This window comes from Pelodiscus sinensis, chromosome 2 (assembly GCF_052426305.1).
Source record: "Pelodiscus sinensis isolate ZL-2025 chromosome 2, ASM5242630v1, whole genome shotgun sequence".
NCBI classification, from domain to species: Eukaryota; Metazoa; Chordata; order Testudines; family Trionychidae; genus Pelodiscus; species Pelodiscus sinensis.
This window is the reverse complement of record NC_143053.1, coordinates 73,385,088-73,411,094: the sequence shown is the minus strand read 5'-3', so window position 1 is coordinate 73,411,094 and position 26,007 is coordinate 73,385,088. Positions and strand designations below refer to the sequence as shown.

The 26,007-nt window shown below is 41.5% G+C and overlaps 1 protein-coding gene across 3 annotated transcripts in view; it reads left to right on the top strand.

Annotated features, from left to right (window-relative positions):
- The first annotated feature begins 9,312 nt into the window (after positions 1 to 9,312).
- Positions 9,313 to 26,007, top strand: part of ASXL3 (ASXL transcriptional regulator 3) — a 161,775-nt gene continuing 145,080 nt past the window's right edge. For all 3 annotated transcript variants that reach the window (XM_025180831.3, XM_025180832.3, XM_075920751.2), the window contains exon 1: positions 9,313 to 9,589. In XM_025180831.3, coding sequence (XP_025036616.3) covers positions 9,536 to 9,589 — 54 coding nt within the window. In that variant the 5' untranslated portion in view covers positions 9,313 to 9,535. The remainder of the gene's footprint in view (positions 9,590 to 26,007) is intronic.

The following is a 26,007-nucleotide window of genomic DNA, read 5'->3' as shown; positions in this document are numbered from 1 at the left end:
GTGGTGATATATCATTCATTCAAGAAGTTTTTTCATTTCTAAATACTACATGTTCAGTGCACAGTCTTTGTGTTTGGCCGCTCTACTGAACCTCAAGTGTTTAATCATACTGCCTGATGGGCTGCACAATCAACAATCTGTTTTATAAACCCAGCAGCAACTGGGTTGAGACAGAGTCAAAGCCAGAGGGTTAGAACCAGGTTACTGAAGTGAGAGAAGGCAAGAGCGGGACTGGTTCTGAGGCAGGAATGAGGCTGAGATAGGACTTAAAAAAGACTGGAGCAGGGCTAGAAATGAGGGAAGCACAAAAAAGCAGAGAATCCATAGGCTTGCATGTTTTTTGAGCAGTGTTCTACTGTTGCTGCTGGGTTTATAACTGATTACTGATCCTGCTGCTAATCAAACAGTTCCAGGTCAATCCAGCTGAGTCTATTGCCTACCAGTAAAGTTAAGAGAGTAGCAGGCTAGAAATTGATCTCATCTGGCCTTACCTCTGGCAGGGAGCACATCTGGGTTGATTTCAAATTTATGGACTACTGCTCATTATTCAGATTGCATAAAAATATTGCAACTGAGAGCAATTTACTTGTCCTACAAATCATTTCTTCCTCTGATAAAGACCCATACAGTAGAAATTGATAGACTTTTGAGTGACGTATTATATAAATCAACAGAAGGGAACAAAATCAATCCTCTCTATCAAAAGGTCATATTGTCCTGGGAGTAGTGCCTCAATCACAACATAGATCGGACAGTCCTGCATGTACTGGGGGAATCCAATGGATTAGTAGGCCACCTAAGCAGGACAGTATCATCTTCTCATGAACAATCCCTAAAGGATACAGTACAACAAAAATATTTCAAACCTGAGGAGTCTCAAAAATAGCTTTTTGCAACTAAGGACAAAAAATTGTTCCCTGTTTGACTTTCAAGGAGATTGGAATCAAAGTGCTCTAGCAGCTGTATTTCTAATCCCTTGGTTGAACCATCTGCTATATGAATTTCCTTCTTTCCCCCTAATCCCTAAGGTGCTAAGGAACTTGAGACTGGGCTGAGGTGATGTCAATGGCTCCAGAAAAGCCTTATAAATTATGGTATCCTGACCAGCTTCATCTCTCCATTCAATAACTCCCTCTTTTGCTAGACAATCTCTCAGTTCTGGCAACATGTTCTGTCTGTATCTAAAGTCTCTTCACCTCATGGCATAGAGGCTCATTGATTAATTTCCACAGATAGAAAATATCCAGTCAAAGTCCAGGGATTTATTATGAATATAGAAAGCTATCCACCAGGAAAAATACACTGCTAACTGAAAATGTTTTTCCTTGTGTGTGAAGATGAAACAGCCTGCTCTCCCACACGCTCTCCCATGTGTTCTATTCATTCTGAATTGTTTACTACAATTTAATCATTCAGTATTCTTGTTTAGTTTGACCAAGATTCATCTAGACTTTCTTCCTCCTGTTCAAGATCCTTCAGTAATTTCCCATCCTACAGTCACAAGATTGCTTTAAGGTTGTTGCAAACCTTTCCACCAGTTAGGGATATGCCAACTTCATGTAATTGGAACTAAGTTCTCTAGTCACTAATGGAACCTCTTTTTTAGCTTCTCACCTTGCTTTCTCCCCCCTTTATCAATTAAAGGGCCATTTCTGATAACTATCACTTCTGTGCAAAGATTGAGTGAGATACAAGACTTATGTCCAATCCTCCATGCACAGTTTTCTACACAAACTGTGATCACACCCCAAATTTACCTCAAAGAACATTCCAGAACTTCACATTAACCAAGTGTTTATTTCCCCAAGACCTTTGAGCTACGTCTACACTGCGCATTGTTGCTCAAGATGTGCAAATGAGGCGCAGCGATGAATATCTATGTGCCTCATTTGAATACCTAATGAGCTGCCATTTTTGCAGAAGGGGTTTTTGCTCAAGAAGGAGATGTCTACACTGCTCCTTCTTGCGCAAAAACCCTCTCTTGCACAGGAGCCGTTCTGCCGCTGATTTTCAGCACCAGGGGAGCTAACACTCTCCACAGGGCCCTGGGCAAAATGTGGGGGTTGGCTCTGCACTCCTGGAAGGAGCAGAGTCTTGGGCAGAAGGGACAAGACTGGAAATAACCAGCCCTCTACCCCCTTCAGAGTGTGGTCTACTGCTCCTTCTCCAGCCCCCAGCACAGCATGGTGCACATGGCACGGCACTCCAGCGGCAATTTAAAGGGTCCAGGACTCCTGCTGCTGCAGCAGCAGCAGCAGCTGAGAGCCCTAGTCTCTTTAGGATTATCAGGCCTTGGGGCAACTGCCCCCTTTTGGCCCTCCCAATTGGCGGGCCTGATCAGCAGCATGCTTCAGCAGGATACCAATTGCTGAAATATGCAGAACAGCAACTTGGTCTTCAATGCCTATTGTCAATCACTATTCCTTATTATCAGCCTCCAGAGCAGATGCAAAAGTGGGAAGAACAGTCCTACAGTCTCTATTTAAATGAGATTTTAGCACCCAGCAGTTGAATCACCAAATTGCTTGTTAATTACTGTGGGGGACACAAGAACATGAAAAAGAAAGAAGAGTTATTTACCTTATAGATGGTTTTCTATATGTTCTGTGCATGGAGATGCCACAACCCACCATTCACTCCCACAGCTCAGAGACTCTTTGAGACACTGAGGGTATGTCTACACTAGTCCCCTAGTTCGAACTATGGTGGCAAATGTAGGCATTTGAACTTGCAAATGATGCCCAGGATTTACATATCTAGGGTTTCATTTGCATGTTCCCAGGCGGGCACCATTTTTAAATCCCCTTAGTTCAAACTAACTGCCCGTGGCTACACGCGGCAGTCAGAAGTTAATCCAAACTAAGTCCTTAGTTAGGATTAACTGTTACACCTCATTGCAGGAGGAGTAACAGTTAATCTGAACTAAGAACTTAGTTTGGATTAACTTCTGACTGCCGCGTGTAGCCGTGGGCAGTCAGTTTGAACTAAGGGGATTTAAAAATGGAGCCCGCCCGGGAACATGCAAATGAAGCCCGGGATATTTAAATCCCGGGTTTCATTTGCAAGTTCGAATGCCTACATTAGCCATCCTAGTTAGAACTAGGGCGCTAGTGTAAACATACCCTTAGTGACAAGAAGGAACAGAGAAGGTAAGTGAAGTTGTGCTGTCCTTTGAATCTTTGGGGTGTTGGTGCAAGGAAATAAAAGTCACATGTATCTCTCCTACTAGACAAAGTTTTTGAAGCTTCTGAACTCTTGTGCAAGAGGGATAATCATACAATGAGTGGGCTCCCCATGGATAGAATATCTCAAAGAACCAGTTACTATAACATAGATAACTTATTTTTGAAAATTCTGAAATATTAAATTTTGAATTTATTTAGATTACGACCTTTTTAATTAAAATATTAAAAGCAAATTTCAATTTTCAAAATTCTAATAGAAAATTTAATTTTGAAAATGTCAAAATGAGACTTCTGACCACTACAAACAAAATTTCAGCTTTTCCAAAATGGAAAATTCATCAGAACTGACCGTTTCCTGAAAAAAGTTTCAGTTCTGACAAATCGGATTATTTTATGGATAAATATTTTGTGAAAAGAATCCTGCCCAGGTCTAGTCATTAGTATCATCTTGTCAAAAGGAACCGTGGCATGAGTGAGGGCTTGTCTATATGGTAAATCATTGTATGGCAGACAAGAGTGTAAATCTACAGTGCACTAGCTTGCCATACAGTAACATCCCTACAGAACAGTGAAAATCACAGTGTGTGGCTTAGTGTACTACAGTACTACTTCAAAGTTCTCTCTAGATTTAATTTATGGCTCATGACTTGCCCTGAAGACAAGCCTGTACCAGGGTGTTTTGTTCAGTCTACGTGCCAAGTAGTCCAGGTCTCCTACTCCAGTCTCTATTAGTTCTAGGTGTCCCTGACCTCTGGGAGAAGTCAGCCAGACTGGTATGTTTGTTGGTAATTCCTAACTCTGCTCTCCTTTGGCCAGGGACATGATAGTACCAAGGCAGATACTCTTTACCAGCTCCTCCTTGTGGGTCCCAAAAGCGAAGTGATGCACACCAACCTAAGTTCAGCCAGACAACTTGTTCACCTTCCCATGGTTTACCTCTTTCCACCATTGCATCTCAGTGTGGAGTATGGTCATAGTGAGTTTAGAGTCTTTAATTCCAAACCCCCACAGTCTAGGGCAGTGGTCTCCAAGCTTTTTAAGCACAAGATCACTTTCTGAATTTAAGTCAGTGCAGGATCTACTTCAAACCCAAATACCCCTGCACCACCCCTTCTCCGAGGCCCTGCTCCACCTCATTGCCAAGACCCCACCCTCCTCACTCTGTGATGATGGGGGACAGAGGAGGGGGACAGAGTGGAATCAACGGCCCCCTGCCTCTGTCTCCCCCACTCTGCACAACAAGCAGGCTCCCTGGGGGCGGCTATGGGCAGGAGCAGCAGGGCAGCACAGGGGAGAGGCAACTGAAGTGCAGGCACTTGATAGCCTCCCAGCCAAACCAGTCAGAGGCTCCAAGATCTACCGGTAGATCCTGATCTACTGGTAGGTGACCACTGATCTAGGGCCAGTGCCTGTTGTTTTCTTGAGCCCTTGCCCACAGTTCTCCCTCCTGGGGAATGTCTGAGTGAAAGAGAAGATTCATAGACAGGTCATTATGGTAGAAGCTTCCTCTTTAGTTGTTGCAGAGCACTACTCCTCCAGAAAATCACCTCTTTCTCATCGACCACTCCAAAGGTGCTGACGCTCCCATTATCCTGATCTTCTTTCAGGAGCATGCTTGGCATCTCCTGCTTAGAGTCAAATTTGTAACCCTGCAGCAATGTCATTAGGATATTAATTTATTTGATCAATGCATAATTTAAGTGCTGAATGTAAATAGGAAGAATTGGAAGTAAGCATAGGAACAGGGGCTTATAACTTGATGATCTCAAGAGTTCTGCATTTTGAGGGCATGAGGTGGATGGGAACCTGGTATAAATCTATAGTATGGTTAAACTTAAATCAAATGGGCAGAGAAACAGTGTGTTCTATAATAACTTCCTATAAGAGAATTTCATGATCAAAGACAAGCAAAAATGTATAAATGTCTTACTGAGTGAAAAATTATTATATCACAGTTATTCACATGTCCCTATATCCTGTTATTGTCAGATTGTAACATTGGTTTGCCTGACTGAAAGATATCTAATCTTTGCATTGTTCTACATCTAATTTTTTAAAGAAAATAATTTCCCTGTGTGCTTCCTGACAGTCATATTATTTTGAACATAATCCAGAGGACACAAGAAGTAATCACTTACATGTGACAGGTACATTTTATCAATACTGAAGATTTTAAAACACTTTATTTATTGAAAGATTTTCTCGTTCATTTTAATGATCTGCTGTTAATTTCTAATAAAGAAAAATGAGTAATTAACTAAAGTTAAAAATATCAATCTCTCCATTTGCATCTGATCTACATTTTCTATGGTAACATTATGAAGAAACAATTTAGCAATTAGCACTCAATTTAAATGAGGAATTAGTTTAAATAAATTATCTGTGTTCTCCTCAAGCAAAATTGTCAATCTAAATAAAAGGGGATCTGTTAATTATGTTTACTCTCTCAAAAAAACTCAATAGTTATATTTTAATTATATTTTTAGCCAATCATTTCAGAGAAACACAAATATGTTGATTTCTGCTGATATTTTTTAAATGAACTACTTTCCCAAAGAAATTAGCCATGTCTCTTCTGAGAGAACACAGATCTGGGATGATGAAAACAAAATACGCATGAACCATTCTACACTGGTGGTGGCTGACATGCATTAATTGTGATATCACTTGCTGAGAGTGCTCCCACTCACAAGTACTAAGAATCCTGCATCAGTGTCTGTGCATTAGGGAAAAAGTGAATTACAACAACACTTTTGAAAACAAACATCTTAGATCTGAATATTTATCTTGAGAGAAATTCTTGTCCCATTGAAGTTTAATGGCAAAACTCTCGAATTTGGTATGCAGCTTCCTCTATTCATACTTTAAAAGCAATGTAAGGATTTGATTCTGTTGGGACAATGGGATGTGCATGGAATGTGATTGTTTCACATCAAATGGAAAGGGAGGGGTGTGATCGCAGGGACAGTTACACTCCCAAGTGACAATGGGGGGCAGCAAGTGCCCTGGACCCACAGAGCAGCCACCAACTGGCAGCATGGTCCCTATCAACCCAGCCCGCCGCAGGGAGCAGCTGTGCAGGCCAGTCCTGAGGAAAACCCCTCCTCCCTGCACTGGGCCAGCCCTGGGGAAAAGGCAGTAGGTGGCCTGTGCATTCCCTGCCACTCTTGGGCTGGCCCTGGGGAGAAGCTGGTGGACAGCCTGCATGGCCCCATGATACCCCTGGGCTGGACCCATACCCAGGTTATGCCAGATAAGTTTTCCAGAATGCTTATAAACAATTAAAACTGTTTTGCATTCTTTACTACAGCTCTTGCTATCTAGTAAACACTATGATCAGGTAAATTCTTGGCTATACCTTGTTATATCAGCACAATTTTTCCCATTTATTTTGGAATCTGAAGCTCCTAGTCCGGGTCTCATCGAGGGTGAAATCTCCTGGGAAGAATTCTAAATAAGAGCATACCTCAATTTAATTATGTTCACTAGATTACCACCCTAAATCCTGAACCGCAAGATCTGTGTTACTTATAATGCACTTTAGTTTTTGGATGCAGTTCCAGTTGCTATTTCATTAATTTCTTTCCTGTATTTCTTTTACAATTATTTTAACAGATATGCATTGGAACAGATGAACAGCTAGAGAGTGGTGTTGCTGAAAAACCTGGACAATACTGTTCACCATGGACCAGATCCAGTAAAAATTGAATATGGTCTTCTGAATCAGGAAAATCTCAAAATACATTAAATTGTTGTTTTTCTTTTTATAATTAATATGGAGAGAGAGAAGACAGACACAACTGTAAGTTATCAAAGAGTTCTGATGACAGTCTTAACCACAAGAGTAAAGCTTGAGTAATTTTTGACATGAAAATGAGAAGACATTGTACTATATTAGTTTCTATTTTCAATGTGATCATAAACTTTCAAACCTCAGAAGCAGAGGTGGACTCTAATGCTCTGTGTTTAAGTTGTTTGTTAAAAGTCTATGATTGTTGGTGTGACTATTTGTTGGTGTGACTGTTTACTTACATACACATTTGTTTCAGCTAGAAAATACGTTTTTTAGTTCATTGAAATTCCCTCCCCCCCAGTAGTTGGGGTCAAATAAAATATTTACAACATGTCAAGACAACATTTTCAAGTTAAATGGTTAGTTTTGTAGTGGGTAATCCAATTAAGGTATTTGTTTAAACCTCTATTGTAGGTATCAAACTTGTAAATGAAATTAAGCTCTACAGCCTCCCTTTCAAGATGGTTTTTGAAATTGGCTTCTAATAATATGGAAGCTTTGAGATCCATTAATGAGTGCCTGGGCAAGTTAAAATGTTCCCAATATGTTTCTGTGTGTAACAAAAACAGCTTAATTTCATTACAAGTTTGATACCTAAAATAGAGGTTTAAACAAATACCTTAACTGGATTACCTGCTACAGTCCACATCCCAGTGACATAAAAGGCGAAACACCAGGGCTACGTCTACACTGGCACCCTTTTCCGGAAATGCTTAAAACGGAACAGTTTTCCGTTATAAGTATTTCCGGAAAAAGCGCGTCTACATTGGCAGGATGCTTTTCCGGAAAAGCACTTTTTCCGGAAAAGCGTCCGTGGCCAATGTAGATGCGCTTTTCCGGAAAAAAGCCCCGATCGTCATTTTCGCGATCGGGGCTTTTTTGCGGAAAAGACTACTGTGCTGTCTACACTGGCCCTTTTCCAGAACAGTTTTTCCGGAAAAGAACTTTTGCCCGAATGGGAGCAGCATAGTTTTTCCGGAAAAACACTGACAATTTTACAGTAGATCGTCAGTGCTTTTCCGGAAAAGCAAGCGGCCAGTGTAGACAGCTGGCAAGTTATTCCGGAAAAGCGGCTGCCCAGGTACTTAAGAGTACTTAGAACCCTCTCTATCAACTTCATTTAGCATGGAAACTCTTTAATTGACTATTCTTTTCCCATTTTTTCCCTTTACTTTCGCTCCCCATCCCCTCCTCTGTTATTTATTTGGAACTTGAACCCCCTTGAATTCCATTCATCTGAAAAAGTGCGTTGTGCCCACAAAAGCTCAGGATACCATCTACATTTTTGTTAGCCTCTAAGGTGCTGCAGGACTATTCGTTGTTTTTTTTTAAGTTTTGTCCTGTATATGGGTAGGAAAGTGAATAATAAATGTATAGTGGAGCTGGTCTATTGAGACAGTGGGGATAACAGTGTAAGACACGAACATATTATGGTTATCAACTATGGTGGGAAGATTTTATGCAAGGTAAGATGTGAAATAGTTTCCGGCTTGTAAAAGGACAGATGAGTTGAAAGATGGTGTTTGACTGAGGAGGTCAAAACACTGGTGCATCACACATTGGGAGCCAGAACATAAGATGATAGAAGGGAGGTATGTTTCTTATACTGGAAGAGCAGGCGAGCTACAGTGGGTGGATATAAGTGTATCTCAGGGATCTACATCAAGGGAGGCTGAGGATACAGAAAGCAGAGAAAACTGCTTTACTCAAAATATCGTGACTTGACCTTTTTAATCTACACTGTTCTGATTCTTTAAGGTGTAGCTATTGCTCTTGGTAGGAGTTTAAAAATGTGTATAATAGAAAGCACAGCGAGCCAGCTCAAATATGCATTCCCCTGGCTGAAATGACCACGCTGTCATAGACTATAGAACACTAGGACTGGCCTCATGGCAGGACCCAGTACTGTTTAGACCATCCCTGATAGACATTTAACGACGTCATAGTGCCAGTCCCCACTTATATTTATAACCCCAGCGCCGCCCCGCCCCCTCCCAGGACGAACGCGCACGGCTCGGGCTTTGCCTAGCCTATTGGCAACAGCTCCCGGTGGGTTGTGTCCCAGGGGAGACTACATTTCCCATGGGGCAATGCTGCTTCAGGCTCTGTGGGCGCTGGCTGTCCGCGCCTTGCACCCTGGGATATGTAGTTCTTTCCCCCCCCCTCAGTCTCCTCTTTCCCCCTATTGTGGGGAAGGGGCAACCACCTTAGCAGCTCTCGCGAGGTTTTTGAATCGCTCCGGCCTCGCGCGCGGCTTCCTCGCGAGGGCGGGCCGCCTTGGCCGGGATGTTTGGAGCGGTCGCCATTCCCCTGTGTGACGTCATAGTGCATTGTTGTGAGAGTAGCGGAGCATCCCTCAAGCTGTCAGCTGTGCTGCTGCTGCTGCTGCGGGAGCCCGAGCCGGCCCAGCCCCCTCCCCGCCCCCCCGCCCCGGGGGCTCCGGAGCTCTGCGCCCGTGCAGCCTTGTCTGTGTGGAGCCCCTCCGGGCCCCCCTCCCCCGCACGTTCCAGTCCGCCCTCCCCCCGCCCCCCTAGAACCATCTCAATGAGATGCAAACATGAAAGACAAGAGGAAGAAGAAGGACCGCACCTGGGCCGAGGCTGCCCGCCTGGTAGGTGCTGCGTTCGCATGGTGCGGGCGGGCCCCGGCGAGCGGAGGGGGCGGCCAGCTCCGTGCCGACACCCTCCCTCTGGCTTTGTTGCAATCAAGAGGGGATGTTGGAGGGAGCGTGCAGAGCTGTGTGAGCGGAGGGATTGACGCGCCGGGCGGCAGAGGGGTGTGAGTGCTGCCCCCACCTTACATGGGTGTGAGGGGCTAAGCGGCTAGCCAGGGGAATCCCCCCTTCTTGTGCGTGTGAAGTCCCCTCGTCCCCAGGGGGCGCCTCTGGTAGGCATGTGTGTGAAATTCCCAGGGCAGCCCCCCTCGTAGCGTGGATCTGTGGGATCTAGCTCTGTGCCATCCATGTGATATGTGGGGAAATAGCTACTCCCCGTGCTTGTGAGTGTGTGTAAGAGAGCGTGTGTGTGTGTGTGTGAAATTCCCTTTTCCCTATCGCTCTGTGTTTGTTTAAAATGGCTTAGGAAAAGTCCCCCTGCTCCCCTTAAAATGTAAGTAAAAGATCCAAGGATTCCCACCACCCAATTACTGTGTATAGGAGAGACAATTATCCAGGGATTCCTCTCACCCATCTGAGTAGAGAAGTAGACTAGGCAATCAATCCCACCCCTCAGAAAGCTATCTGACTAAAAAGAATGTGTTCCTAAAGGGGTGGGGAACTATTTGTTTCCTTTTCTCTCCAGTATCTGTTTTTATGTGATTTTTGTTTTATTGTTTAAGTGTATTAAGGCACATAATTTACTTTGCGCTTTTCAGGACCCTTTTGTGTGGGTTCTCTCCATTCTAGGAATTTCACAAAGTGTTTGTGTACTATACAGTGTGTGTGCCTTCCCTGAAGATGGGGTTGGTTCAGTATCAGTTAGATGCAGTTACAGAAAAGAGGACAGCTAGAAAGATGTACTGGTTGTATTTTTGGTATCCATTTCAATTTCATATTTTACCCATTATTTCAACAATTAAATTCGTATAAAAATAACACGATCTTTTTTGTGTGGTGGTGCAAGTGTCTTTTTCATTTATTTTTTGTCTTAGGAACACTGTGAAGCACAGTCCTTTTTGAAAGGATGTATCTTGAGAGACTATGGACCATTACATTACATTTCAGCCATTCAGTGCTTCTACTGTAAAATGTATATCAAAATACGAGGCAGTCCTAACTATAGATGTCATTGCCGGGGCCTTATAGGAGCACTGGTTGAATATACAAGAAGTAATGGACATGTGGCAAAAAATCAGTACAGTTAGTTTAGCTTTAGCAAGCTTGGATTGATGTAGACAGTTTTATAGTTGTAAAATATGCCTGTCTGAAACAGGAAATGTACCAGCCACAAGGTTCTCTCTTTCTCACTATTGTCTTTTCATATCTCTGTGAAATCTGGTAAAGCAGTAATTGGACTAAAAAAGGCACTCTCTTCCCCTAACGAATGACTAGTTATTCCCAAACGAGTGGACTTCAGAGCTCTTCACAGTGGTTTGTGGCTAGCTTCTTTGTATTGTAAGATGCTAAATTTCATTAAAAGACATTTAACCTTAGGATAGAAGTGCATGTATTTTAGTTTTGCATTTAAGAATAAATTGCTGTATCTGCCGTAGGAAGGATAAGCCATCATAAATGGGAAAGGAGGTAGTCTAGGCTAGTGAGAATTTCTGTTAAGGTGTAGTTAGCTCTGGAAGAATTAATAGCTTCTAGAACATAGATTGAGCTGATGTGAATGGGGAAGAGTTAAGACTTTGTATAAGTCACATTATTTTTTTTTTCATTTAGAACAGACTTGATTGTAAAAACCTACGGGGATTTGTAGTTGAAGTATATGAAACGTGGGAGATGAAGCATGATGCCTGTTGTACAGTGTTTTGTCTAGCATCCCAAAGTTACTAAATTATCCAGAAGCTTGTCCAAAATCTGTTTCTTATGACTAACAAAATAGTACTGCTTGCTTTGGCCCCTGGTTCCTCATCAGGATCTAATAGTGCAGGAATTCATGCTAGCAGATCCTTATTGAGGCCAAATATGTGAGTCCTTACAGTGTTTTATGTAAAGGCCCTCATGGTTCATTATGATTCCATTTTCTTGGCATAAATCAATAATGTATTACTGCAAAGCTTGATTGAATCAATTTCTTTCCAACAGCAAGTAAAGAATGAAGTGATTGATACATACTCACAAGTAATGACTCATGAGCTAGCTAGATCAATATCTGTTATAAAATTGATTGGCCAATGAATTTGTTTTTAAGAACAGGAAGGTTGGATTAATATAAGTAATTATATTCATTTTTTATTCTATTTCCTATAAAAAGCTTACAAGTGTATTAAGTTTGGAAAGTGGAGTGCTCCAAAGTTATGAAATGACAAAGTTAAGATTGTTTTGTGCAACCTTAACTCTGCTCTCTTGTGCTTGTGTATGCATTACAGTACAGTCTTTTATGTTCATGCACTATTTTCCCATAGCATTTCTAGCTCACACAATACAGAATGGCATCAGTGAATGAAATAACTGTTGAGTTTTTTCACTTCATTTTCTTTGTTCCTCCACTGTGTGGCCCTCTGCTTCATATACTGCACACCTTCCAAATCCAAAATGTTTTATATTATTTGCTTTTGTTTGGCACTTGTACCTGAGAACCTTGCAAATGTAAATTGAATTAGCCTTTCAAGATGCTCATGAAGTTAAGAATTATTATCCTTATTTTACATATGCAGAGCCAAATCAGAGAGATTAAATATCCTGTCCAAGGTTGCATAGGAAATCTCTGAAAGAGGCAGAAAAAGAATGCAGATTACCTAGCTGGAGGGGGAGAAGGCTCAGTTCAGTTTGTTAGCTCTAAGCTGTCATGGTAGAAGTGGATATAGTGTCATCTGTAGCATCCTCACTTCAAACAAATAAAGCAAGGGTAGTCTGGACCCCAGACCCAAATCATTGCACCATCTTGTCTTTTTACTTGTTCAGCATGCACAAAGAGTGAGATATTGATATGCAATCATATTTTATCATTTCTTGATATTTAAATGTTAAGATTGTATACTGTGCTATCAAGAAGGCAGGGACACTGGGGACATTCATTTTCCTTTATTTTGTGGAGGGTGGCAGGATTCCATTGTGATCTAACTTCTTTCCATATGTAGCACCCTACCTCTTTCCTCACTCACCTACACTAATCATAGAGAAAAAAACATAGCACTGCCTACAACATTCCACAGCAATGAATACATGCACATAACCAATAGAGTGGTAGCAGACTGTTAGGAGATTGTATTACAGAATCCATTGTGCAAAGAACATATTTTAAGTATGACAGATTTCAACCAGCCACTGAAAGATATATTTGAGATCTATGACAAATCATAGCCAATTTTTACCAGGCTTCTAAAAGGCACACATGCAACCTGTGGATTATCTGCTTATCAGATTTTTGCTGCAGATCACTAAGTGCTAGAACTTTTTATACAAAAATATTTTTATAATGGATGGTGGTGAAGAGAGTAGCTTCCCCCTTCTTTACACTCCTATAGTTGAATTATATTGACTTATATTCTTTTAACTTGTTTGTTCAGAGAGAGCAAACCTGCCAAATTTCAGCAAAAAGCTTTACAAAGACTGAAAAAGTTAAAGCTACTGAAAATGACTCCATTACATGGAAAAGCTTGCGCAGCCTTAATTCTGAGTGTTCTTAAGCCCAAAATTATAATGTAATTGGAAGTCTTGAAATATTGTTGACTTTCATCCTGTACTAATTTTCTACGTTGTGTTGGATTTTCCAAGTTCCTTGGTTGCAGAAGACATACACAGTACAGATACATTACAGAAGAATTAATTACAGAGCAGCTGTTGATAGTTTTAGTAGAGGTAATAAGCCAGCAACTGCAGTAACCTTTGTGTCTGTGTAGTTGCACATTTTGTTTAAGTTCATCAGTCACTTGAAAATTGAGGGAGACACTAAAATAATTAAATACAGATTTACAAATACTGTACATGGATGTTGGAAATTGTCACTAGTATGTTTCATAAATGTATAACTTTGAAAATGTTAATACAAATTTGAAGTTGAATTGATGGGGTTTGTTCTTTTGAGTTTCAGTCCTTCAGTGGTATAAATTGGAGTTGTCATTGAACCACACTAAGCCATTATTTATGGCTGCCAAGCATACTGCTTTGTTTCTTATGACCCAGAAAGATAAAATAGGCTTGAAGGGGGCAGATGCTGCAGGCTGCAAAGCCATCCCAGCCCCGTGTGGCTAGTATAGTTCATGAGTCATCGAGCATCTGCCTCTAAAGGATGGTGTTTTATCGTAACCGTTTGAAAGTATTTCTGTGAATACTTTTCCTAATCACTGTCTAAAGTACAGCTCTAAAGCATATTTGAACTATAACTTCCACTTGATAGTAGGAGTAGCTGAAAATTCTAAAATTGTCTGATTTGCACTTTATTTATGTATACAAAATTCACAATCCATTTGGGTCAATATAATTGTTGTAGAAGATTCAAAATTGTACATTTCCTTATTTCAGATATTTAAATCTGAAATGTCACGGTGTTGCAATTGTGGTGGGGTTGCAAGATTGTTATAAGGGGAGTTGCGCGATACTGTTGCCTTTCTTCTATACTGCTGACTGAACGCTGCCTTCAGAGCTGGGTAGTTGAAGGTCGGTGGCTACAGGCTGGGAGTCCAGCTCTGAAGATAGCACTGCTGCTAGCAGCAGCAACACAAATGTAAGGATGCCACAGTATGGTACTGCCACTTTTACTTCTGTGCTGCTGCTTGTAGAGCAGGGCCCTCAGTTAGTAGCTGCCATTACCCAGACACCTAGCTCTAAAGACAGCAGTACATGGGTAATTCAGCATGGTCTAGTATTGCCATCCTTATGTCTGTACGGTTGCTGGCAGGGCATGAACTTCAGAGCTTGGTGCCAGGCCAACAGCCACTGCTCTCCAACTGCCTAGCTCTGAAGTCAATGCACAGCAATAATGTGCCCCACCTCCCTTGAAATAACTTGATGCCCCTCCTCCCCCCAGCAACTCTATTTTGGGAGAGGACCTTCAGTTTGAGAAATACTGCTCTCCCCTCATGAAATCTGTATAGTATAGAGTAAAAGCACACAAAAGACTAGATTTCCCTACATAGGTGCAGCTGCAGTCCTCTCCCACCTCTTCATGAGGGACTCTGTGATGCATTTTTCATGGCCGCGAATTTGGAAGGGCCCTACTTATGTTCACTCTGTTGTCTCATGCATGCTGCTTTTCCTTCTCCAAGTCCTGTTCATAATGAAATGAGTGTAGAGATTTGCTCAAATTGCTTAGCATTGTGCATGTTTTGCTGCACTATGCAGAATCTTCTTGGTACAGTGATGAATGAACAGGAGCTTTCTAATGCTTTCTTCTTTTTGTGCTTTCTGGCAGTCTTGTGGTCTTAGTTAAGACTAAATTGTTGTAAATTAATAGTAAAAAAACCTTTACATTTAAAATAGCAAGTTTATATGACAGTTAAATAAATTGTTATCCAAATCTTGTTGCAGCTTACTTGTTCTTTGTTCTACTGAGAGAGTGTAGTTGAAGTAGCTCACTCAGTGGTTTGGAAAGATATTACATTATGTCTTTATATTTGAAGCCCATAGTTGAGACCAAAATCAGAATTGTAAGATGTATAGTAAGTATGAGCTTTGTAATACTTTTGACTTTTGTCTCCAGTCTTCACTCTTAAATGAATACAGTTAAAAACCTAAAAAAGGAACTTCATGCATTTCTAAAAATGAGGATTTGACATGACTTTGTTTTACTACACTAAAGATTTCTTTGTTGTTGGCTTAACAGAAATCTAGTATTATTTCCATATTTCTTCTGAGTTAATTCTTTTTTTGACATGCAGAAATATTGCTGCTTCAGGAGGTTTTGATGGCCTTTCCCTTTGATCCACAATCAATGCTTCTTTGAAGATCTGTGGGGGGTTTTAATGTTATTTATTTGCCCTAGAGCTTCCTTCAGATTTTTTTTTTCAAAGCAATTGCTGCACTTGTTAGGTAGCACAACTCTTGCATCTATTTCTTTTTTTTGTGATTGCATGTACATTGCAGCGCTGCTGTTTGTTAGCATTGAGTATTTTAGAGCTCAGTAGATTAAAATATTTTAAAAGGTGAACTGCAAATAAAAATGTAGCCTTAATTTACTTTACCAGTATGTGGACAGTGACCTTATTAGGTATGATGAGAGACATTAATCTTATAAACAACTAAGCCTTGCCTTTTTCTCAGAAATGTACTGTAGACTCTTCTGTCTTGATTAACTGTGATGTTTCAGGTACAAATGAGATGTCTGGCTCCATACTGCAGGGTCTTTGAACATTGATCCTGAAGTAAAGAGGAATATGTTATATGATTTTAAAGTAACCTCAAAAACTACAAAAAGATCTTGGAAGACAAATCAGCTGCCCACAGATGGTTTCAGTGCTCCAGAAAGCTTCCTTAGTAGTTGTGATATCACAGCATGGGGCCCAATGGAGCATTGCAGAAAATCTGGAGCCAGATGTCTGTAAATTCAGAAGATATGAAATGAAATAAAAAGGGTAAATTTGGATTGTTTGTGGGCCAAGTTTGCAACATGAGAAGTGCCTTCAAGCTCTCTTGTGTTTTGGAGTGGAGCCTGCTCTATATCTCCTAGGAAGTCCTCTGTACTTAGTCTGATCAGGCCCTACATGCTAAAGACCCTTTTCAGTGAGGGCATTCAATATGTTTTGCTGCAGTCAATGGAATTTATCTTTTATGTTTGCACGTCACCTTTAGATAACACTCATGGTTTAAACTGTTTCCAGTTACATTCCTCTTCCAGCTTTCTCATTCAAATATGACTAAAGTCATCTTGCAATGTGAAAGGATAATCATACTTTTATAAACCACTGTCTACTTCCCCCTTTGCAGATGTTGAGGTCTGAGAATTTTTAATTTTTTTTAAGAGCAAGGCAACAAGAACATTGATTTTTATCTGTGTAGTGTGATTCCCTAAAGGCCCCAGTCAGGATCAGGGGTGCATTGTTCTAAATGAAGACATGATCCCTGACCCTGAAAGGTTAGAACCTAAATAGAACAAAGCACAAGCGAGTATTTAAAAAACAATCAATCAAGAAGTGAAGGACGATGAAATAAGATTGACTGACTTTGTAGACAATTTACTTATTCTGAATCATTTGGATATTTTTAGCAAACATTAGACATCCATAATGTAAGTGGTAATATTAGTCCTATTGCAAAAGGAAGTTTTTAGCTAGAGGTTATAAAGTTGTTTTAGTTAGTTCTGGGAAGGCTTTCCATGCACAAAGATAGCATATAAGAAAGCATAAACATGGAAGAGTTGAACAGATGGATGGCTGGGAGGACTGGCATCGCTGGAGAAAGGCTGGATACAATGTAAGTGATGAGGAACAATAGGTAGAGATGGGTGGAGTGAAGGGCATGAGAACTAAATCAAGGCATACATGTAACGCAGTTGAAGATAAGTGAGAGGACACTACAAAAGTATGATACAGCAATGGGTTAGAAGATTTTAGTGGCTATGTTTGTATGGATTGGAAGATGATGAGCACATATCTGAGCTACTGTGTTTATTTGATGAGCTTTTTTTTTTAAATTCAAGTTGCTTTCTTTCACTTGAGTTGGAGCTCTGTAAATGGCTCTTCTTAATTGTTTCTCTTCAGCCATGTTTATGCTTAGTGTATTTTGGGGTTACTCTGTAATGGTGTAATAGATGTGTTTGAAAAAGAATCCCACCCCTTCGTGAGGGTCTCTATCCTGCCTAGGTGCAGCTTCTGTCTAATATACAATCATAAAGATTCTTTATATTACTAACATTTTAAGTGATTAAAAATTGTATTGTATTTAAAAAATATTTTATGCTATCTCTGCATTTTTTTTGGTTAGTTTAGGCAATGAAAATTGGTTAATTACACTGTAGTTCTCCTGCGCTAGCGGAGTACTGCAGTGTTTGAGTTAATTACACTGTAGTTCTCCTGTGCTAGCGGAGTACTGCAGTGTTTGAGTTGCTAACCCTTTAGGCCAATATACAAAATCTTAAACTAAACTTTGTCCCTGTAACAGAGAGTGTCCCTGTAACAGGAAGTAAAATTTGACTCCTGGTATGTGTGGAGAAATGCCCCTGAAAGTCACAAATGCAGAGAGATCTGTAAGTTTAAATTAAAAAACACTGCACCTGTCTGTTCTTTTCAGCATTCTTAAAACTTGCGTGTTAAGAAAATTCCTATATATTACTTGAAGGCTGAAGTTACTTAGATACTGAAGTTATAGTGTTTGTATGCATGTGTGTGTAAGAAAGAAAGAGATCTGGGAAGTCTAGGAAACAACTGTAAGTACTAATGTTTCAAAATCCCACATTTAAAAAAAATTCTGTAGGTAAATTATAAAATGCTTTTAAATTTTTCTGTGTCCTTCTAGTTTGGCACACACATACCTGTCTCTTGAACTTTAAAATGCAAACTTTCTTGCATCTTCTATGGGGGAGCAGCATTGACAAAGGGTCAGGGAAAAGTAGAGAGCAGTTAGAGATCTGCAGGGAGAGAGAGAGGAAAGATTAAAAGGTGCAGTGTGAAGTGGAACAAAACAAACAAACAAGCAAACAAAAAATCCCAGGAGGAAACCAAAATTCTGTAATAGAAAGGGAGCGAAATGAAAGAGACAGAAATTAATTTCTTAATTTTGTAAAGATGCTTCATTGGTCTATCAGCTGCTTATTTCGGTGAAGTGGTAACACAATAATCTTAAATAAAACTTCCAATTTTTTTGTTTTCTTGTGATTTATGTTATGAAGTATGGAGAATAAAACAACAAATTAAATAATCTTGTCATCTGTAGAAACTAAAATTAGAACCTTTGGGAAATGAACTGCTGTGCTTTTTATTATATCACATTCCAATTAATTTAGGATAATGTATTTTATTATCTGTTTCATCCAAGAGAATATTGTGAAGTTAAAGAAATAACCTTTTAGAAATAAATGAGAAGATCAACTTGTCTTCTGAAATATTTTCCTCTCCTTTGGCTGATAGGCAACCCTTTCTCCTAATGGAGTTTTCAGAGTTGGTGTCACCTGATCTTCACTTAGATTGCTTGTAGAGAAACAATGCTTATGTGTGTACCTATGAGACTACTGCTGTTTTTTGTTTAATTACTAGAAATGCTTATTTTCTTTAATATTGGAGAGTGTAACCTCTAAATGTTCCATAAATAGATTTGTCTTTATGGGTCAGACTATCTGAAACAGTTTAAGGCAAAATACAAAAGTCTCCTCCGGTCACTGCATTGTATTGCCTTATAGGCGCAAGATGAACTGGACAGCCAGCCACACTAGAGGCCCATGTTGAGGAAACATAATCTTTGTGTAAAGGGACCTTTCATCTTTCTGTTAACAGGATTTTTTAGGGAAACAGCGTTTTCTAAGACCACAGTCAACTGGAGATTGTTCCCAAAGGGTCTGTTTAAGTTGCATGGTGATTTTGGAAATGAATGTTTTGAATCTATAGCTGTGATGTGTGTTGGAATTTTTTTCAGACCTTCTGTAAATAGACAAAAGCGACAAGGAGTCCCGTGGCACCTTATAGACTAACAGATGTATTGGAGCATAAGCTTTCGTGCATCTGATGAAGTGGGTCTTTGCCCACGAAAGCTTATGCTCCAATGCATCTGTTAGTCTATAAGGTGCCACAAGACTCCTTCTCGCTTTTGGAGATCCAGACTAACACGGCTACCCCTCAGATACTTGTAAATAGACAAGGGCTTTTCCCTTTCTTTAGGATACCAAGTTTACAATAGTGTTCCACATCCTTAAAATAATTTTTTTCTGAGACTGCTCCATTGAACAAGAGAATTCATTGTGTGCTAGAGCACCCATATAGTTGAAGGATAAAAGCCAGCTGTATTTTTTGTGTGGACTGCAGGTGATTTTAATTCATAGTCCTTCCTGATCTGTCATATGTTTCTTAGGGCCTAAGCAAGACTTCTCTACCTAAGCCTCCTTTGCTGCTATTTAAGCCCATTGCTTTTTGTCCTGTCTCTTAGGTTACATATACACAGCAGTGTTATTTCGGAATAACTGACGAAATAACACAGTCGATGTTTACACTACAAGCAGTTATTTCAACATAATGTCAAAATAGTGGCGAGCTGGAGGACTTCTTACTCCAGCTCCTGTAACCCTCATTTTATAAGGTGTAAGAGAAGTTGAAGGAAGAATGCTCTTTCTCGGACTTCCTGCTATATAGACAATGCCAAACGATGAAATAAGCTATTTTGACTTAAGCTACGCAATTGACGTAGCTGAAGTTGCGTAGTTTAGTTTGGCTTTAGCCCAACTGTGTAGATGTTCCCCTAGAGGTTAAAAAGAACAGTTTCCTCCTTGTAACAACCTTTTGTGTACTTGAAAACGGTTATCACATCCCCTCTTAATCGTCTTTTTCCCAGGCCAAATAAACACATTTTTTTCCAGCGCTCCTCAAAGCTCACTTTTTCTATACCTTTATTCATTTTTGTTGCTCTTCTCTGGACTTTCCCATTTTGTCCATATGTTTCCTGAAATGTGGCACCTAGAACTGGATGTAGTACTCCATTTGAGGCCTAATTAGCACTAGGGATGTGGTGTCCAACCAGTTCTGAAGCAGGGAACTAGCCACACTCAACCGGCCAAATAGCCACTTGTGGCTAGCATGTTGGACACTACGGGCACATCTGTTAACATTCACGGTTATCTGCAGGCTCCTGGTATGCATGGGGAGCTGGCTTAAAAGCCAGCTCCTGGTGCACACCAGCTCCCAGGGAGCTGCTGCCTTCCTTCCACCCCCAACCCCCATTGTTGCTGCCTCTGTACCGGGAGCCACCTGCTTCTCTCGTGTAATCACTGAAATTTTCAGCAGTTACATGTTTACAGTACTTGAGTAAATGAATTTTAACATCCCTATTCAGTGTAGAGTAGAGCAGAAGAATTACTGCTTGCAACTTGCTTACAACACTACTACAGAATGTTTGCTTTTTTTGTGATGGTTGCATTTTCCTAGTTTTTTTTAATGGTAAGGTCATGCAAGACAGTATCAAAATCTTTACTAAAGTCGAGATCTACTACATCTACTCTTTCCATCTCATCTAAAAGGCTTGTTACCCTGTCAAAGAAAGCTTTCAGCATGTAATTGCCAAAAACAAATTAAACCTGACTGTTTCTTATCACCTTTCTCTTCTAGATGTTTGCAAATTGATTGCTTAATTATTTTGCTCCATTATCTTTCCAGGTGCAGAAGTTAAGCTGACTGGTCTGTAATTCCCTGGGTTCTCTTTGATTCCCTTTCTTATAGATTGACACTATATTTCCCCTTTTTCAGAATTCTGGAGTCTCTTCCCTATTCCATGACATTTCAGAGCTAATCACTAATGGCTCAGAGATTATCTCAGTCAGCTTCTTGACTATTCCAGGATGCATTTAATCAGGCCCTGGTGACTTGAAAACTTATACTTTCTAATACACTTCTGTATATCCCTATAGGTTTTCAGGTTACTGAACTGATAACTTTTTCAGCCACCAACTTGTAGGATCAGTGGACTGTTTGTAATCTGAGTCTTACCCTTTGATCTGTATGGTTTGGATGGCCCTACCAAGAATAACTCTTCCTAGCATAGAACTCAGGGTCATTGAAACACTCAAGCCCTGCCAACATATCCAGGTGCAGTCTCCAGTGAAGGGCAAGTTATTGAATCCACCAAAGTAATTCCTTGATTTCGGAATGTGCAGTACTTTTAGTTTTTTGTAGCCCCAAGAAAAGTCCTACTTTAAAGGTGACTTAAACTGGGATTCAATTTCTTTCTTAAAGGCTAGGGCTATGCTGATGTTGCTAATGTTTACCCTTCTGGGTTCAAAGAAAGGCTTATTTCAGGAGAGAACTTCCCTCAAAGGCAAGTGCCGCGTTCAAAAAAGGCAGCATGAACTTGCCATTGAATAAATCATATTTTTCAAAGACCATTGCTTCTACACAGTAGGATGAAGATAGGATGGTGAGAAGATGGAGCAGTAAACTAAGTGACCCAAAATAAAACTTATTTCTTGGTTGAACAGGAAACCCGGTTGTGTGAAGAAGATGTATTTATAACTATCCCCACCAAAGAAGAAAATTCTATGTATCTCCCTGTACAGATTAAAGTATCTAACTTCTCTAGGACACAGTTGAAGTAGTTTTGTTGTATGCAGGCTCATCTACTGCACCTCAGATTTCCCATCACTGTTCTTGTCTGGTCTGATTTTTGGATTTGAAGCAGGCTTATGGCCCATGCAAAGAGTTCTCTTTCCAGACTGACTCTAGAGTTCATGGCTGCTAATAGCTAGTGTCTTGTTTTGAGTGCCTTCATCTTTGTTCCTTGTGGAGATGAAGCCCTATTTAATAGGTCTAGCTTTGAAATTGATACCTTCTATTGAATTTAACTAGGGGAAAATTCTGTTCAGTTGGTAAACCACTCTGTTGATTTTTCTTTAACTATGTCAATACTGCATCTCCCAACTACACTGTCATGGAACATCCTCCTCACAACAAAATTGCCTCGTTATATGGCTGATATGTGTGAGTTACTGGTGGCATCACAAAGAAATTTTTGAAAACCTTATGCTTGGACTTCTGGAAGCCCTTATTGAGAGTAGAGTGGATATAGATACCCTCCCTGGGGTGGGGGGGGGTGGGGGGCGACTGGTAATGCTTATTATTTGGTGTATTCTACTTCCTAGAATTATCTTTTGGGTCACAGATTGAATGATAGGTGTGGTCTATCAGTAACCAGAGGGGAAAAAAACTTCTCTAAAAGACTCAGGGCAATTCATCCCCGTTTAAAAAATAAAAATCTGTTCCCTTTAATCAAACCTTGTGATTACCATTCATTCCAAACACTTAAAACTCACCAGTTATAATCAAAAACATTTTCTGCTGCAAAGAATGGGAATGTAAAAATAACATACAAAGTGTATGTATTATCAACAACAGCTCCAGAACAAACCAACAAAAGAACTGCTAGTATAAGGTGCTATGAAAGTTTTTTTTGCCAGCAGTTTGGAGTGGTCATATTGTTCTCAAAGAGGAAAAACTATAAGTGATCATGCAGGTCTTCCCCGTAAAAGCTTTAGGGCACTGCCCCCTATTAAATTGTAGGATGTTAAGAAGCAAGTAATCAGCTCATCATGTAGTCGATAGAATTTCTATTGACTACACGATTAGTTGTTAGGGTTGGAAGCCTCCAGTAGCTACCCCCCACTGTGGCTCTGCAGTTTAAATGTAGTAAGATCTGGGTGCGCAGGCAGCTTGGCTCCTCCTACTTTTAAACTGCAGAGCTACAGTGGGGTGCGAGGGTAGTGAAATGCGCTGGGCAAGCCCAGCAAGAGGCAGCCCACGGGTGAGTTAGATTTGGGATGTGGCTTCCCAACGCATCTCATTTAACCTCCCACTTTCCTCTCTGGGCCCTGGCGACTGGAGAGAACCTCGGCAAGTACCTGCCTCCTGCGCACATCCCTGAGCCAGGAGAGGAAGCCGAAGGGCTGCGCCAACCCCAGGTGGGCTAGCCAGGCTCCAGGAAGGCAGCGCTGGGCACTTGACCCGCCTATTTGCATCCCCAGCCTGGCTTGAGTGAAGCTGAAGCGATTGCGGAGTGGGAGCTGCGCGCTGGCTGCCAGACACGGCAGATGGTGGCACCCAGGCACAGTGCGGGCCGGGCAGGAGATGGGCAGAGCCCAGCTGGGAATTGCAGGGCCACCGCAGGCGGACAGCTGCAACCCAAGCTGTAGCCGCACCGTATAAGCCCCGCTCAGCCATCGACCGTTTGCTCTGCCCCTTTGGGTTGCAGTGCTCCTGGGCCACCCATGTCCAATGGTCCGGGGCAATGCCCCGGCAACGGGTGAACTCCGGTCCCTGCCCACAAGCCAGGTGGTCTGCTGCTGCCACACTGGCTGCAGCCAGGGACTGGGGTTGGAGGGCAGTCTGCCCAGTGCTTCAGTTGTGGAGTGCAACTGGGACATGGACTCATCTCAGTCACACTGCTGGCTGAAGTGGCTGGTGAGTGGGCAGAGTGGAGCAAGCAATCACGCACTGCCCTGTGCCCCAGCTAGATCTCCAGATGGAGCAGGGTAAGCCCCTGTGCCTCAGCCTTTCTGGCAGGAACGCTGGGCAAGTGGACATAGCAGGGCAAGTGCTGGAGCCAAAGCAGATCTGGGGCTGGGTGGGTGAGTGTGGACACTAAGTGGGTGGGCCGTGGCCCACCTGTGGCTATGCCTCTGGTTTGGTGTGGTCAAAGTACTGATTCTCCCTTGTTTGAGAACCTTGTGTGAGTAACTGACAGCTGTACCATCTGCAAGTACTGTAAGGTGTTGGTCCCCAACTCATACCATCCAAGATCATTTGTTTTGTTTTATATGCAGCTGGTATATTGTTACTTTAATCATCTCATAAGGAGAGTTGGAATAATTCACAGGAGCCCTTCCTGGTCTTACTCATGAAGATAAATGTCATAACATGATGGCTGATCTTAGTTATGACATGAATCATTTTATATTTAACAAGGACAGCAAAAACCCACTGGCAGCTAATAACAAATTCTATGTATGTGGTCCGAGAAGGCTATATTTCACTAGTTCAAAACTAGTCCCCTGCCAGCTGTGGTTCGGCTGCAAGATCCCAGACGGGTCAGAGCAGTCCCATGCAGCATAGCGGGATGTCGGTTGGAGCAGTCCCCTGCAAGTAGCACGGCAGGATCACGGATGGCCAGGCTGAGCAGTTCTCCATGGGTCTCATGATGGAACCCCAGCTAGCTGGTCCAAGCAGTCCCCTGCCATCAAGGTGTGACAGGACCCTGGCCGCCCTGCCAGAGCAGTCACCCACCTGCTGGTGGAGGGCTGGGCTGGAGGAGCCTCTCGCCCGGGTGGGCTGGCTGGATTCCAGCCGGTTAACCAGTTAAACAGTTACAATTAAATTGTTTAACCAGTTAATTTTTTCCTGCATATTTACATCCCTAAATTTAAATAAAGCTTGTTATAGTCAACCCAGAGTGACATGACTATAAATGCTTAATTATATTCATGCCTTACAACATACCTGTAACAGTTCCAACACAAAATCTGCTTATTTTATCAATTTTATGGATAACCCTGACTAGGAATGTAAGTGACTAGTCGAGTAGTCACTCCCCCCTCCCTTGCTGCCTCTATCAGAGGAAGCAAGGGTGGGAGCCAGCTTAAAAGTTGGTTTCCCCCAGCACCATCTCTGTAGCGGGGCAGGGGAGGCAGAGATGCAATGGGGGAATCAGGTGCGAGCTGTCCCAGCTCACACCTGGTCCCAGACCTCAGCTGTCTCGGCTCACACCTGATCCCAGAAGCTGTGCCATTGCCTTTTAAACAACATTTAAAAGGCAGAGGTACAGCGGGGGACTGGGCACGAGCTGGGACTCAGCTGTCCCAGCTTGCGTTTGGTCCAGAAGCTGCATGTCTGCTGTTGAAATGTAGTAGGAGCTGCCTGCGGCTCTTGCTACATTTTAAAGTCAGAGGCACAGCGGGCAGCTCTTGCTACATTTAAAAAGCAGAAGCGCAGCTTCTGGGACCTGGCGTGAGCAGGGACTGAAGCAGTCCTTGCTTGTCCTGGGTTCCCTACTGCACCTCTGCCTCCATGACCGGGTCCCCTGCTGTGTCTTTGAAATGTAGCAAGAGCCATGAGTCGCTCTTGCTACATTTCAAAGGCAGAGGTGCAGCAGGGATAGCGATCAACTCTCTTCCCCTTTATCGACTAATTGAGTAGTTGATGGAAATTCCATCAACTACTCTATTAGCTGATTAATTGAAATTTAACATCTCTAACCCTGGCCTGGAAAAAGTATTTTAAAAGCTGATGGGCTGTACATATTTTGCTACACTGTATACCCCTAGAGACATTTTATTCTTAATCCTATATGTTCTGGTTCAGTATTTTTTCTCTCTGAAATCTTAAGTCTGTATCTTTAGGACATCGTCTTACAAGATAACTCCTTGTAGGTGAGGAGTGAAAAGAAAACTGGCATAACTGTCTCCTCTTGTTAAATCTGCTACATTTAGAGAGTAGCCAGTAGGAATTCTACTACTCACTTTGGAAGTACTCCTCAAACATTACCTTTGCCCGAGGCAAATAAGTGAAGGAAGATTAAAAAAAAATGCACATTTGCACATGTGCACAGCGACAAATGGTTTCAGAAGACTTCTTCATGTGTTTTGATTATGGCTGTGTTGAAATATTAATAGCATAGCAATATTGTTAGTAACTGAAAAAATCTATATTAGTTTGATTAGAGTGATATAACATCTATAAAAAGTGAAAATATTCAGGTTTTTGTCTGCTATTTTTCTCTCCTTCACTAACACATCTATCAGAGTGTTC